This window comes from Pagrus major, chromosome 20 (genome assembly GCF_040436345.1).
Source record: "Pagrus major chromosome 20, Pma_NU_1.0".
Taxonomy (NCBI): domain Eukaryota; kingdom Metazoa; phylum Chordata; class Actinopteri; order Spariformes; family Sparidae; genus Pagrus; species Pagrus major.
Window position 1 is genome coordinate 26,871,436 of NC_133234.1, and position 16,246 is coordinate 26,887,681.

The 16,246-nt window shown below is 45.0% G+C and overlaps 1 protein-coding gene across 2 annotated transcripts; it reads left to right on the forward strand.

Annotated features, from left to right (window-relative positions):
* Nucleotides 1-368: 368 nt before the first annotated feature.
* On the forward strand, nt 369-16,183 carry LOC141015050 (hepatic leukemia factor-like). Of its 2 annotated transcripts, none has more exons than XM_073488947.1 (4): nt 369-682; nt 3,426-3,815; nt 10,013-10,227; nt 12,225-16,183. In XM_073488947.1, exons 1-4 carry the CDS (start codon nt 565-567, stop codon nt 12,441-12,443), a joined length of 942 nt encoding a protein of 313 aa, XP_073345048.1. In that variant the 5' UTR covers nt 369-564; the 3' UTR covers nt 12,444-16,183. The 2 variants fall into 2 exon arrangements, with proteins under 2 accessions (XP_073345048.1, XP_073345049.1); XM_073488948.1 differs by having other exon boundaries at nt 12,228-16,183.
* Nucleotides 16,184-16,246: the final 63 nt, after the last annotated feature.

Here is a 16,246-nt window from a genome sequence, read left to right on the forward strand (position 1 = left end):
TTCATTAACTTTACATATATTGACTTTTAATCACAAGAACTTATGATGACATGGATTATTAATCAGGATATATTTAGTTCAGGGTTTGAACCATTATTCTTGTTGTTTGTTTTTATTTACTTATTCGAATTAAACAATCGATCAATCAATCGATCAATCAATCGATCAATCAGTACATTAACAGTGATAGATAATAGAGAGAGTGAGAGAGAGAGAGAGAGAGAGAGAGAGAGAGAGAGAGAGAGAGAGAGAGAGGGAGGGTGTGTGGCTCGCGGTGTGACGTCAGCAGTCCTCACACACGGGATCGGTCCGCGCGCCTCCCGCAGCCCGGTCAGGCACCGCCACACGCGCTCACAACACGTCCCGCACAGATTCTTGTTTCCACCGCAGCTGTTTGATTCTGCGGGTTTTTAGTTGGACAGTTTGTCTTCATGTAGCGTCCAGAGGACTCCCTGTCTCTGTCTCTGTCTCTGTGCGCTGCGCTGCGTCTCCTCCTGCTGCTGCCGGGCTTGTTCTCACCTCTCGGTTGATTTGGACCTCAGGCTGCCGCTGCCAGGAGGCGTGATGGAGAAAATGTCCCGACATCCCGTCCCGCTGCACCCGAACTTTCTGCCTCCGGCCACGCACGGAGTCCTCAAGTCTCTGCTGGAGAACCCGACGAAGCTGCCGCTGCAGCATGAAGGTGAGCGAGGCAGCTGCGTCACAGCGCGACACCTGCCCGGTGCTGTCTCTGTCCACCTGTCTGTCCCTGTCCACCTGTCTCTGTCCTCCTGTCTGTCCCTGTCCACCTGTCTGTCTCTGTCCACCTGTCTGTGTCCAGCTGTCCCTGTCCTCCTGTCTGTGTCCACCTGTCTGTCTCTGTCCACCTGTCTGTGTCTGTCCACCTGTCCGTGTCCACCTGTCTGTGTCCACCTGTCTGTCCCTGTCCCCCTGTCCCTGTCCACCTGTCTGTCCCTGTCCCCCTGTCCCTGTCCACCTGTCCCTGTCCACCTGTCTGTCCCTGTCCCCCTGTCCACCTGTCTGTCCCTGTCCCCCTGTCCCTGTCCACCTGTCCCTGTCCACCTGTCTGTCCCTGTCCACCTGTCTGTGTCTGTCCACCTGTCTGTCCCTGTCCACCTGTCCGTGTCCTCCTGTCTGTGTCTGTCCACCTGTCCGTGTCCAGCTGTCTGTCCCTGTCCACCTGTCTCTGTCCTCCTGTCTGTGTCCACCTGTCTGTGTCCACCTGTCTGTCCCTGTCCACCTGTCCCTGTCCTCCTGTCTGTCCCTGTCCACCTGTCTGTCCCTGTCCACCTGTCCGTGTCCTCCTGTCTGTCTGTGTCCAACTGTCCCTGTCCACCTGTCTGTGTCCACCTGTCTGTCCCTGTCCACCTGTCCCTGTCCACCTGTCCCTGTCCACCTGTCTGTGTGTGTCCACCTGTCTGTGTGTGTCCACCTGTCTGTAGCCTCCTGGTCCTGGTTCAGAGACAGTGTTTGTGCTCCTGAGCTGCATCACACAGGTGAACGATGTTTCTGTGCTCTTCACATCTTGGACCTGTGCTGGAGGCTTCAGCTGTGAGTGTCCGGCTGAAACTTTTCAGACCAGGTCCGGTGCTGTCAGAGCAGGAGTACGTGTGGACGGGTCCGACACTTACTGTATATCTCCATGTGGACAGATGAGCACAAACATTAATATGTAGCATGTAGAGTTTGTGAAAGCAGACTTGCTTTGTGTCTGTGACCTGTTTTGTCCAAACAATCAACGTTTAAGATGCTAGAAAGCAAAGAAAGCAGAAAATATTCACATTCAGACGTCTGGCGAAAATATCTGGACTCTTAAAGGAGCTGAAGAAATATGTTTTGTTTCCATCAGTGACTAAACGAGCTGTTCTCACTGTTTGAAGCTAGAAAGGTGGCAGGGTCCGCCACATATAAACAAAGTAAAACTCCTTTAAGGTCAGTTTGTTTATTTAGGCGGAAAAAAGTCTTCTTCCCCAAAACTACGTAGTGTTCCTTTAAAGGCGCTCGACGAATGTTTTCTTGTAATTTTCATGTCTTAATTCATGTTTTATTGTCCACGTGTGATCGGATTGTAACGTCCCGTGATTAATGAGTCCTTCCCGGCGCTGTTTGTTGTCTGTCCAAGCCCGTGGACGATTTGTTGAAGTTTGTACGAAAGACTCAAAGATTTTGGAGTCTCGTCAAATAGTGACGCTTTGTGACTGCAGGTCGAGTTGTTCGTATTTCACAATCAGGAATTCTTACAAACTGGACCTTTAATTCTGCTGGACTGTGGATTTCCTCGTGAAGGACTCGGGTCAGATATTCCTCGACAGTCCAAAGGATGAGATTTTCTTTTGCATATGACTTCATTTATTGGTCGTTTTGCCAACAGAAAGGCGTCACAGAAACTCTCTGAACCAATCATAATAAATGATGAGGACCGTACTGATTCCTGTGGGAGGGATCCATCTGTTCATGGCGAGGTCAGAGGTCAGTGTTTGGAGCTGATAGGTCCGGTGTTGTGGTCGAGGGACGTGTCTCACTGCTCCTGGAAATGTTGTATAGGAACCATGAAGAGTGTTGATTGTAGTCTGAGGACATAAACGTTGTGACATCGTCTTTGAGATCAAAATATTTCAGCCTGAAGCGTCTTTGACTCGTTTAAAGTTCTCAGTTCGATCTGCCCGAGCTGCAGAACAGAAATCTCGACCGGTCACCAGTTTTGGTCACTCGCTCTCTGAGCTGAAAGATCATCACACTCACTTCAGACTCCTTGAGTTTCACTTTAGTTCCAGTCATTACTTCTGTCTTTAAACCCATAATCCCTCTTGTTTGGGGTTTTCCACAGTCACCAAAGTCCTCTGGGAAGAAAAAACTGAATTTTAGGTTTTTACTCAAAATTCATCTTTTTAATCAGAAACATGCAGAGACTCTAGTATCCATTTTAGTTTCATGCTCCAGACTCGACTGAAGTTGTCCATCGTCAGTAGAAGAGTAAAACGTTTTGAACGTGCAGTGCTGCCGTGTCTGCTACAGTAGCTCGATCAGTGTTTGCCATCGTCACACTCTCACATCTGGATCAGTAAAGATCAACAGATTGTTGGTTTCATGTCCCAACGAACTCTTCTTTCCAAAGACAGCAGAGAATCGATCCTACTTCTGGTTTTACTGATTGAAATGGCTCAGTCCGGTTTTGACTAAGACTCGAAATTGCGGCACCCTGAACGACAACGCTTCTACAGTTTGTGTTCAGTCGGATCACACTTTGGGGGAAGTCAGGCGGGTTGGATGTGTAATGATTATTGACATGATGCTCAGCTGCTTCACAGAGCAGCAGGTGGTCAGAAACTCTGTAGAACCACGAAAGCTTTGGAAACTAAAAACATGTCCTGGAGAGTTTCGTTACTCTGATTGCACTGACTGATTCTCTCTGTCCTCCTTCACAGCTTTCAGCAAGGAGCAGGAGAAGGAGAAGAACCTGGATGAGGAGCGCAGCGTCCCCCAGTCTGCCTTCCTGGGCCCCACGCTGTGGGACAAGACGCTGCCCTACGACGGAGACACCTTCCAGCTCGAGTACATGGACCTGGAAGAGTTCCTGTCCGAGAACGGTATCCCCTCCAGCCCCTCCCACCACCACCACCACCACCACCACCACAACCAGCACCACCACCACAACCAGCACCAATCGCACGCTCCGCCATGCCAACCGCCAATCATGCCTCAAGCCCCGCCCACGTCCGCGTCCACGGTGATGGACCTCAGTAACCACGCCTCCACCTCCATACACACAAGCGTCGTTTCTCCGAACTGCCTGCACAGCAGCCCGGCGAGAGCAGGTGAGACAAGAAACACACGTTACACCTGGTGGTTTCCTGAAACCTCGTAGCAGACGGGTGACTCGAGTCATTCAGTCCAAGTCTCAAGCAAGAACCAAGTCATTTTTCTTTGGGCTCGTCAAGTTAAGTCGAGTCCTTCCTGCGGAGAAAAGACGAGGTAGTTCAAACCTGTTCAAACATTCAACTTACAAAAGTTTCTTATTTTTCATTTCTTCTCATTCAAGAACATTTTCCCTCCCATCACTTTTAAACATCAGTCAGACTTAAAAAACTAAACTGAAAACATAAACTGAACGCAGACGGGTCAGTCGAGTCAGACGGGTCAGTCGAGTCAGTCGAGTCAGACGAGTCAGTCAGGTCATCCTGTTTCAGTTCAAGTCTTTAACTTCTGAGTCGCAAGTCAACTTACGTCATTAAAACAGAGGTGAAGTTAAAATGACGTCAATAATTTGTACCGAGAAACAAACAGGACAAGAAAAGATCAAGAAAAAGCAGATATGAAGGATGAATTGAACCAAAACACGATGATAAAGGAGAAAAATATCCATAAATGTGAAACTCTACACGCCTTTGAAAATGATCAACAAGAATCTGAAGTCTGAATGATTCGTCTCTCACTCAACAGTAAGAGAAGGAACCAGAGCTGCTACACTGCAGCGCTACTGTGAGCGGAACAAAGGGAAGCCGTTCATCTCTGTCATCGTGAGTTGTAGCTGCAGTAGGAGGACGAGTCCTTCAGCTCCTTTGTCCTCTTGAGTGATTAGCTGTGATGTGTGAGCAGAGAACAGGCCTCAGACCGTCAGGCAGGGTTCGCTCTCTGTTCAGACAAATCAATGGTGGAGAAATGTCTCAATCAACCAACAGGTTGATCTGCAACCAAAGAGGAGGACGGAGCTCTGGTATGAGCAGGAGCAGTCTTCGGTGCTTCCACTTCATTTCTCAGTCCTGGAGGTTGTGGCTTGATTTGAATCACATTTCTTACAGTTTTACTAAGGCAGAGTTGTGGCGGTGCTGCTGGGGCTGCTTTATTATCGGTGCAGAAGCTTGAATTTGGGGACTGATTATCTGAATCAGTAAATGTTTTCCTCCTCAGCTCGAGGGCTCTGTCCATCATTTCATTATGGACAGAAAATGCGGAGTCAGTGAGGAAACAGTGCCGGTGAGATGAGCTCAGGTGTGTTCAGAGTAGTAACGCTCGCTCGCTTTCCTGCGAGGAAAACATGTCAGCCCAGACGTCAAGAGCCTGAGAGGTGTCGGATTCAACACCTCGACAGATGTCCTGGCCTCAGCAACAGTGTGTGTGTGTGTGTGTGTTTATGTGTGTGTGTGTGCGTGCGTGCGCAGACTTGTGTGAATGCGACGACTTCCTATTTAACTCCTTTACTCGCCCCGTGTTCTTGTTTATAGAGAAAGAAAACAAGACGTCTTCTCACACAGCATGTAGAGACATGTGACTCGCTGCTGTGTGTGTGTGTGTGTGTGTGTGTGTGTGTGTGTGTGTGTGTATGCGCCTGTCCGTGCATGAGATCAGTGTTTTAAGAACATTGTGTTCTCTCACAAGTAGGCCAGGGGGCGGCAACCATCACATCAACACACACCAAGTTTCTAACTCTGTATTTACACACACACACACACACACACACACACACACACACACACACACAGTGTGTATGAGTCATGCTGGGACTCTCCTCTTGGCTCATGAGTTGATGTCTTGAGGACGACAGCAGAGTTTGTTTTCAGAATCAGCTGATTGAAGAAGCACCTCTGGAGGAGGAGACAGATGTGACCGAGTGTCAATCAAAGTGTTTCATCTGCACTTCAGAGGTTTTTGAGCTGATCTCATTAAATATGCACTAATTTTCACAAATGTCCAGAACAGAAATCTGAACTTCCTCAAAAAATCTACAGTCTGTAGCAGAAAAGTTTGTGTCCCTGCTCTACCAATGTTTCTGTTGACTTCGATTTCCTAAAATATTTCCTCCGGTCGCGGCTCGCTGCCCAGCAGTAAATAGACTGGGCCCAGCAGTAATCTGCCGCTCTCACGTCTAAATATAGCAGAGTAATCTATGGAATAATCTGGCATATTTGTATTCCCACATGGCCCTGTGACTGTGCAGCAGATAGGGAGGCAGGAACAAGCAGGGTTAGCCAGCGTTCAGCAGATAATGAGAAACAAACAGAGAGAGAGGAGGTGAGAGGAGGACTGAAAACATCCTGCTCCTCCTGTTCACGCGTCAGTCCAAGAGTCTGAGTCGCTTCTCTCTGCAGGACGTCAGTTTGATGCTTGGCACGCGTAATAACACGTTTATTGTAATAACACGTTTATTGTCTGAGTATGAGACATTTTTCAGCACTTGTAAACAGTGTATAGACACTGACTGCTTTAAAACGGTAATAAAAAGCCTTCTGACGTTATTTATAATTTTATTACAAACACATTTGTTGACTGATGTCTGTCGGCTTTACAAACCTGTTTTGTTGCTTATCAATATTATTAGCTGCAAACAGCATATTTACCTATTAGGCAGTGAATAGTTATCTGATAATAAATGTATGATTAAACATGTAAAGTTCAATAAATGTGTTTATGATTCTGTTATTTACAATTACAAGATACTCATACTGAAGATGCTCATGAACGTCTCACAGCCTAATGATGAACGAGTTTATCATGCTGATATCAACACTTACATAGTCTAATTAATGTCAATCATCTACAAATTAAATAAGAATAACAACAACAACAATAACAACAATAATAACAATAATAATAATAATAAATAGTGTATAAGCTCTAAACACACAACATGAGACAAGCTGAGCTCTGTGGGAAACTTCAGGAACTATGACTGAGCAGCTCCCGCTGATGAAATCTGCTCATGTTACACACACACACACACACACACACACACACACACACACACTCTCTCACACACACACACACACACACACACACCGGCCCGTCACATGTGTCTCCATGCTGTGCGCGGGTTGTGCACGTGTCTGGATGTCTGTCAGTCACGTTTGAGGTGGCGCGGTGCTTCATGTGCTGCTCCTCCACATCCAACACAGACGATGCCTTCAAGTCACGAACACACAGTCGGAAGATTCACCGCCGGTTGTTGTGATCACCTGGTGCACCTTCACACAGGAAAGCGGTTTGCACGGACGCCTTTACAGATGTTTGTGTGCACGACCACCGATAACGTGACGCTCTCACAAAGTGACGATGCCTCTGCAGAGACAGTGTGACGGCGTGTTTTGGGGTTAACGAGCTACAAAAGTGAAGTAACGCAGCAACAGATAAAAAGGTTGAAGTTAAATGAAAACGTCCTTAGCAGCAGATCCACGCCCACCTCGGGCTAACGAGCCGCTCCTACTAATGCCTGCGAGCAGCGCTGACAGTGGTAGAATATAGCTGAGTACTTTTACCCAAGTATTGTACTCAAGTACAATTTTGGGGTACTTCTAATTACACACTGTATGTAAATGTACCACTGTAGGAACAGTGATCACATGGTTCGAGGTGAGTCGTAATGTAACTTAACAAAGCATTTGCAGATTCTGAAAACTTGTTTCTTGTTGATCATCGGTGAGTTAAAACCATTTTCTGAAGGTTTCCACAGAGGGTTTTGTTCATGAGTCTATAGACTTAAGTAATTTATTTAATTAATTTCTTTTCTGTCTGCTGACAGTATTTTCTGATTCCTGGAGAAGACACATCCAAACTTCCCTTTGACTCCGATGTGTCAACGACATAAAACAAGAAGTTTAGGAACCTGCAGCTTCATCCAGCGTTTACGTTTCTGTTCAGGAAATGTGTGAAAATCAGTGCATTTAATTAGGAAATACCTCATTTGCATATATAGACATAAAATAACAGCAACTGGAGAAGTGTCATGGTGACATCTGTCGTGTGTCCCCTTCAGGATCAGCAAAATGTCCTCACTTTGCTAAAGTGTCCTCGCTACAAGGTCAAAAACACACACACACCTGAGCCTGACCTCTGCAGGACCAGCTGGAGAGGAAAAACAAACAGTCTTTTCCAAGAACTGCTGCAGGGGCTCAGTGTGTGTGTGTGTGTGTGTGTGTGTGTGTGTGTGTGTGTGTGTGTGTGTGTGTGTGTGTGTGTGTGTGTGTGTGTGTGGTCACCTTCACTCGAGACTTCATTGAGGCGTTTTGATCGAACGACGGCGAGCGTTTGTTTCGTTCACCTGATCTTCAGGTCTGATCACACCTGCAGGACGAACGACAAAAGAGCGAGAGTCGACTTTTGAAAACTCTCTGAGGGCCGAATGTTTGGATCCATCACTGCCAGAAGAACAACACAAAAACTAAAAGGACAGAAACAAAAAATTACATTGTGAATAGACAAATGTAATGTGGAAATGTAAATTTCTGTCACCACTGCTGAAAGTCTCCAGTTCACGTTAAAATGTGATCCTCATGTGGAAAAAGCCAATAATTTGTGAAAACGTCCAGTTCACGTGTGACGTTCTGTTAATTTACATTCAAAAGTAAATTGTGAAAATATAAAATCTGAAATTGTGATTTTCTCAAGTGAAGAGCTGAACTTCACATGTGATATATTTACAATGGACAACACCTGTAACTGAGATCTAGATCAGGGTTTTTTTCATAAAAGATGTAAGTTTATAAGTCAATATTGTGTGATGATTATTTAAGTTTTAACTTCAGATTGAGTTTTTACATCAATATGAGTTATAAGTCAGCGTTAGCACAAAAAAAACAGTAACTTCTGTACTAAACCTGTGAACAGCTGAGCAGATGAGGCTCTTTGCTTCTTGTTTCCTTTGTGACGATTCATGAAATACAAACGTCCTTCCTCTATTCTTAATATTCACATTAGTGGCTTCTTGTTTTGTTTGGAGATTAAATAAAATGAAAAATACTGCGTCGTGTTTTAAATTAAAAGCAGTTCTGACAGTCGGAGCCTTTCTTCTTCTCCTTCTTCTCCTTCTCCTTCTTCTTCTTCTTCTCTAACCATGCGTTAATCAAGACACCCACAGTCAGTGTTACATAACGTCTGTCTTGAGAGATTTTAGGAAAAACCTGCTGATAGAACAGAAGCAGAGCGACGTGCTGGGATTTATAAATCTCGTGGACGAGCTTCCAGTTTGTTTTCTGTTGTACTGCAGAGGAGCAGCGACAGTAAACGACCTCCCTTCTCATCAAAGACACATGGATGAATATATATTCATACTTTTTTTATATTTCCACAAGGTCAGTCCGCCCACGTTTTCCATCTCGTCCGATCAGCTGGTCACAGCCCACTCAGCTCACAGCCGAGAGGAGACAGTGAGTCCATTAGCAGGTCACGGCTGAATTCTCAATGAGGACATTTAGAGGACTGAAGGCTCCGAGCTGCTCGTGTCAGACAGGAAGCCGCTTTTATTCTTATAGTTCGGTGGTTCCTGTTTGTCACCTCGACCTGTGCACGTCTTGTTACAGTCATACAGGACACACGCACACACACAAAAACACACACACACACAAACACACACACACATATGCACACACGCACACACACGCACACACACAGGTGTGTTTCAAAGTTTCGCTTCAGGTTTGTCGCCATCTGCTGGCAGCAACAGGAAACAGTAGCATACATTTTGTGATATAAACACAGATATGTTCCTTCAGAAGACATTTAAATGTAAAGTAGTCTCATTAAATAATGAAAGTATTAATATTAATAACGCTGTAGGTATGTGGTATGCTTTCAATTAATTTAAGATTAATACGTATTAAATTAATTCCAAATATTTTTTATCTAATGTCTTCGCAGTTACTCGAAGTTACAGTTTTTGTTGCTTCCTTTTTTGTAAATTGCCATTGTTGTTGTTTTGTTTGTTTGTCCCGTTATTATTTTACATTAATTATACATTTAAAAATGGAAAATTATTATTTTACTTCAAATTAATTTGGGAATTTGATTAGTGCTTCTGTTCAAGAAGAGCTAGAAACAAACAAACAACAGGACACAAGGATAGAAATGAATATGAACGTCAGTGAGTCAAAGAAAACAACTTCACGTCATGGGTCATTTTTTGGTCTCGTCAGCTGAAACATCAGTTCTGGTCGCTGCAGTTTGACCCGTTTGTTTTTTAAAGTACATTGTTTTATGTGGTATCTGACACAGATCATTAAAGACTCTGCTTGTCTTCCTTCAGGCCTCCCGAACTCCAGAAACACTCCCAGTCCCATCGATCCAGACTCCATCCAGGTCCCTGTCGGATACGAGCCCGACCCGGCCGACCTGGCTCTGTCCAGCGTGCCGGGGCAGGAGATGTTCGACCCACGCAAACGCAAGTTCTCGGCCGAGGAGCTTAAACCACAACCCATGATCAAGAAAGCTCGCAAGGTCTTCATCCCAGAGGACCTGAAGGTAATTTGGAGCTGGTTCTGACAACATGAGGGGGGATAAATGGTTCTGGAGGTCCTACTTCTTCTCCTCCACATGATTTTCCCTAAAGCTTAAAATCTTTTCCTGTGAGAGAGAAACTAAGTTTTAAAAGTAACAAATAACAGAACAATGCGTCTGAGTGACCTCACTTCCTGCTCTACATGCAAATAAACCTCACTGAGACAAACAGACTCCATGTTTCTGCTCAAAGACAGAAAGAAGTTCATGTAGAGTCTCCAACTCAACAACTCACTAAACTGACACATTTGTTAAGGGAGTCTGGGGACAAAGAAGTCGCCTATACTGGTTACTGTTTAGTGTATCTGTAAAATGTGACATGTTTAGCATCAATAAAATGTTTCTTCTTTCATAAATTGAGTGTAAATGGTGAAATCAGTGTAAACAGTGTGTTCAAACAGCTGCTACATGTTGGCAGGTCAGACTTTAGCACTTTAGACACAGAAGCAGACAGGCTGGTCGCATTAAATGAAAGGAGACAAGAAGGAGACGATGAAGACTCTTAAAATCACCACATTTGTTAAGGGAGTCTGGTGATGTTGTGGTGACTGGTTCAGTGGTTGGATCGGTTGAAACGGACCACATACAGTTAGAACTTTGGTTCAGGTGAAGTCTCACTGATCTCTGACTGACAGGCAGATTGAACCATTAGCGCTGATTATAATGGACTCGGCTTAAACCTGCACGGCATGCTGGGACAGAACAAGTGGGGCGGAGACTCGCTGCCTCTTTCGTTCTGCTCTCAGATCGCTGCTCTCCTATTGGCTGGGTCCCGCTCCTCTTGGGGGCGGGTCCTCCTGGTTAAGAGGCTTATATGAGACTGAATGAGAAAGCGTCGCTGTCCGTGATCTTCCCCCGGCCGGGAGGTCAGGCTGAGAGGATTTGGCTTTTAATTTGTTCAAATAAAAAGTGGATCTGTGTGTGGCTGCGGGCCAGTGATGGACGGCTCAGAGCTGATTGTGAAAGCAGCTCTGCAGAGACTCATTCACTAATGGTGACAAAAACATCTCAGCACCTCGTCTGTGAGCGCCAGACGTCACATTAAAGCTGCAGAAAGTGAAGTTTGACCACACGAAGGCAGAAAGACTCACTGACCTGAAGGTTTGATACTGTTCACACAGACCAGCGCCGGCTCTCTGTCTGTCTGCAGATTAAACAAATGATTCATGTTCATTAGTGAGATTTAGCTGCTGTGTGTTTCCCACCTCTGGACGCAGTCTGGTTTATTAGGAATATTCATCAGATGACGTGAATAGCTCCATTTGGAAATAATGAATCATTGAACCACTGAGGTGGTTTTGTGGACGTCATCAAACAGCCGAAGCAGAGCTGATCAGGAGTGATTGTGATTGGTGGTTTGCTGTGCAGAGCCTGCCTGTCAATCACTTTTGTTTCTCCTCTCATTTTTGATGAGTTGAAGTCAAAGATTTTAAGATGCTGCAGCGTCTCGAGGTAAAGCCTCCACCTGGCAGCTGTGGCTGATCAGCAGGCTGATTAAACGGCCTGATCAGTGCGCAGGTGTGTTTGGACCGGTCACAATAAGAAGGCCACTGTGAAATGTGCACTTGTATCTTGAATGTCCTGCAGTGTGACGGATGCACATGCACACGTCGCAGTGTTGATGCTGAAGTGGTATATTGTGCAGCCCGATGGCCAAACTCACCACCTCGGTATTTAACTCTCAGAAAGAGATTTCCCCTGAATGATCACAACACCTCCGTTGAGCCCAGTGTCTAAACTGAAAGACAAAAACATACAGCAAACTTTCACACTGTCTTTGAGTCATCTGTCTTCTCACGTTGAGACAAAACTAATGTTGACACTTCAAAGAGTCCAGCTCGCCGTCTGTCAGTGCAGCTCAGTCTGACCACGTCCATCCACCTTGTGTTGAAGATGTCAGTTAAATGAACCTTGAAACCTTTTTTTCACGTCTCCTCTCTCCCTCCCTTGTGTCCTTCGAGCAGGATGACAAATACTGGGCCAGGCGCAGGAAGAACAACTTGGCGGCCAAGCGGTCCCGGGACGCGAGGCGGCTCAAAGAGAACCAGATCGCCATCCGAGCCGGCTTCCTGGAGAAGGAGAACTCGGCTCTGAGGCAGGAGGTGGCCGACCTGAGGAAAGAGCTGGGACGCACCAAGAACGTCCTGGCCAAGTACGAGGCACAGCACGGACCGCTGTGAGGACACACACACACACAGACACACACACACATCCATACATATATCTATGAACACACACACACTCTGAGAATGATGACCCGCCTCCTCCTCGTCCACCAGCGACCCTCCTCTCACTTCTCCACCACACTGATGACTCGACTCGCAGCAGGTGAAGAGCTCAGATGCAAAAACATACTTTTAAATACATTTTCATCTCTGTGATGTAAAACATGAAGAAGAGCGTAAAGGATCAGTCCGCTCTCATTCTGTAGTTTTCTCTTTGTCAACAAATCTCGTTTAAACTAACAACATGTGAGTCCGTCTCGTAATGCTGTCCGACTTCCTGTTTGCGGCTCCTGTTTTCTGGAGTTGATGTGCTGAAACAAGCTGAACACAGCTGCCAACACGAGCATCTGTCCCAGCTGTCCACCACTTTCTCTGGTTTGAACATTGGTGGAAACATTTGGGATGTAAGACACAACTCAGCTACATGTAGAACAAAGGTGGAGTCAGTTTTACACATTTTATTGCAGAATTCTGAGATATTTTACCTTTAAGACGTCACAAATATAAAGTTTTGTGTTTACAGGAGGTTTAAAAACAAAGGGAAAGTTAAAATACAAGAAATTAACTGGAATTTGAGGAGAAAGACTCAGTACGAGTTAGATTATCTGTCCATGTAACAAAAATGCTGTTTTGTTGTCTTATTTTAGCACAATGACACAATGAAGACCACAGAACCAAAAAAAAGATCTATCACAGATAGAAACTCGCAAATAACTTTTAAAACAAGATCCTTAAACTCATATCTCCAAATCTGAGATTTAAACTCTTGCGGTGTGAAACAGCTGCTCACACAGGAAATAGTGATTTTGTTGGGGACTATTTTCAGCGGCGGATTAATCCTCCTTTGGTGTCTCGTGAGTGTTTGTGGCGGAGGAAGACGATCAGACACGGTCGAGACGTCACTGTTTGTTTGAGGTTTGTTGACAATAACTGATCAGATTTATAGTCAAAGTGCAGAATGAGCTCAGACACGCAGCCGGTTGTTTCCTCTGTCCGAGCCGGGAGCCTCATCAACCAGCCTGTGTAATATTCATCTGTTTCCATGACAACAGTCACCCAGCAGCTCCTGAGCGGCGGCCATTATTCAGGATTATTACACACACACACACACACACACACACACACACACACACACCTCTGTGACTCGCCCCACAAACACTAAACTGCCGCCCCGTCTCACCAGACGTCTGACCTTTGACCTCCCCCCGTCCCAGGGTAATGGCAGTAGAACGGCCGACGCCTCCAGGTGTGCCCCCCCCCCACAATGCACCTGTTCACATGTACATACCCGCCTTCGTCCTGCTCCTGATGACTCTGTATATGAATGTGCACCGCCTCCTGCCGCTCTCCTATTGGTCACAGGGCCGGTTGAAGCCTTTCTGGGACCCTGAGCAGTATTTTTATGGATATTTATGGGAAGTGCAAAGAAAACAGTTTGAAGATGCACTCGCTGATTTCGATGAAGTGCCCCCAAAATGCCAAAAATCTTTTCTAGCAGCCGCTGAAACTTTTTTTTTTTATACGCCAAAATTTTTAAACAGCCCCTGAAATGTATTATCATCACGTTTAATGCAACAATGCTGTTTTCAGTTTGTTTGTGGGCTCAGCAACAAATGTAATGTTCAGTGTCGGAGGCGAGTTCACGCTGCAGCTCTCTGACGTTCAGTGTTTCCACTGCATCGACCTGATGATGTCTCATGTTTGTGTCTTTGTGTTTGAGATGAGCTGAATCTTGAATCTCAACACTCTTCACATGTTAAAGTCCTGAAGTTGCTGCCTGATGTAAAAACAGACGGACGCTGTAGAAATCTCCACACTGCTGCTCGCGCTCGCTGCCTGAGGAGCTCTGAAAGCTGGAAGTTACATTAATGTAGAGATTAAACACTCAGAACAATGTCAGAGTGAAGCGTAAAACATTTCAGATAAATCATCAGGATTAATGTCAGATGAGATGATGGTACTGGTGCGTAACAAAAATGTGCAGATATTGTCTCTTGTGAGCAAGATATCAACTTCTGCGTGTGTAATAATTTGTTCAAACGAGATGAAAAATTAAACCTACGAGATGATATTCTGTGTGATGCTGCAGGAAACATCGTATGAGAACAAGATCGTTTCTGGCTCAGAGATATTTGGTGCAAATAAGATTATAAATTGTGCGCACAAGATAATGTTTTATGTGAAAAAGATAATAACTTGTTTTGCTAAACACTATCATGTTTAAACGTATGTTGTGAATCTTGCTTGAAGATGATTCATGTTTCATCAGCTCATACTGAGCTCACTGAAATGTGAGTAATCCTCGAATAGCCGTTAGCTCCACCTTCAGCTTTGGAAGATGTCAGGATCGATCTGGCAACACGTTTCCCACTAACCGGACTCTCTGAAGGATCGTGGCAGAGTGAATAAATGATGAGGAGGCACGTGGAGGGATTTCTACAGCGACGAGCCGGTTGGCACAAACTGAGCTGTGACCTGTCGTGTCAGGTGGCATCACAGCTCACGTTACACAACCTGGTGTCCATACGGCAGCATTACACCAGTGTTACACCCACACAACAACAACAACCCAAAATCATATGTTTTTTAATTCATTTAAGCGTCTTTGTGTTTTGTGTTGAGGACAAATTGTCAAGACGGTTGTTTTTGTCCTTCAGGCTCATTAATGAAAGTTGGTTCTTGTTTCAGAAGGTTTTTATTTCCTTTATTTGTCAGAAAAAGAAACCAGTGTGATTTTTCCTTTAACAAACTAACACATGTTGCTGCCTGTTGATCCGTTTCCTCAAACTGTTCCAGAGAAAATCCAGCGTCTGCTCCTGTGCAGAATGTTTTATAAGCTCAGAAGGTCCAAATGTTTCTCAGACTCCACAGAGAGAGTTCACGGATTCACCTTTACTCATTTTAGAGACAGACTCCAGTGCAATAGAAGGTTCCTGAAGGCTTCGGCATGAACTTTTTCTCGCTGTTATTATGTGTAGCCCCCCGGTGGCCGAGTGAGACATGAATGTATATTTGAAACCGTGCGTCGGGTGAGTGGTGTCGTCTGATACTGTGCAATCACTTTAGTACTCTTTACTACAGACCAAAAGAAAACAGTATATTATATATATTAAAGGTTTTAATGTTTCTACAGAGATATTCTTCTTGTTTTTTGTACAGTCTGTTTTCCTACATAGATATTTCCTGTGTATTTTGGAAAGGGTTACATGAATATAAGCAGTATATATAAGTCATACAGGTATATTCAGAATTGTTACCAAAACTGCGTGCCCACCTGTCCGGGCGATGCATGGGCATTACAGAATCCTCCAGGTTTGTTTGTGTCTGATCCTCCCTGCGTAGTTCAAATACCTCAAACACCCCCCAGACCTTCTCCATCACACCTGTGCAGGTGCAGCTGATTCAGTTCTCGGGTAGTTTTGGCACCAGGTGCTCCGATCCTCCACTTCAGTTTTTCAGCGAGGACACAGTCGCCTCCGTGTAGATGCTTGTATAGTTTCATGGTTTGTGTTCGGCCTAGAGGAATGTATTCACCCCACCTGAAGCACTTATTTTTATTATTTTTTGTTCGGTGTGATTTCTCTCTCTCTCTGCTCTGTTTCAATCTGTGTTCAAAGATATTTTTCCTATATTTGTCATTGATTATGTTTCTCATGATCAGAATAAGAGTCGATAAATAAAAAAGTTAAAATCTGTGTCTCTGCTTTTTTTCTTGTCTTTCCACATCCAGATATCCAGATGTGTTTGTCATAACAAAA

Excerpts from the sequence above, each read along its gene's own strand:
- LOC141015050 (XM_073488947.1), top strand. The coding sequence starts at position 565 with ATGGAGAAAATGTCCCGACATCCCGTCCCGCTGCACCCGAACTTTCTG. Across the intron at positions 683-3,425 it reads GCTGCCGCTGCAGCATGAAG|CTTTCAGCAAGGAGCAGGAG; the intron begins GTGAGCGAGGCA and ends CCTCCTTCACAG. Across the intron at positions 3,816-10,012 it reads CAGCAGCCCGGCGAGAGCAG|GCCTCCCGAACTCCAGAAAC; the intron begins GTGAGACAAGAA and ends GTCTTCCTTCAG.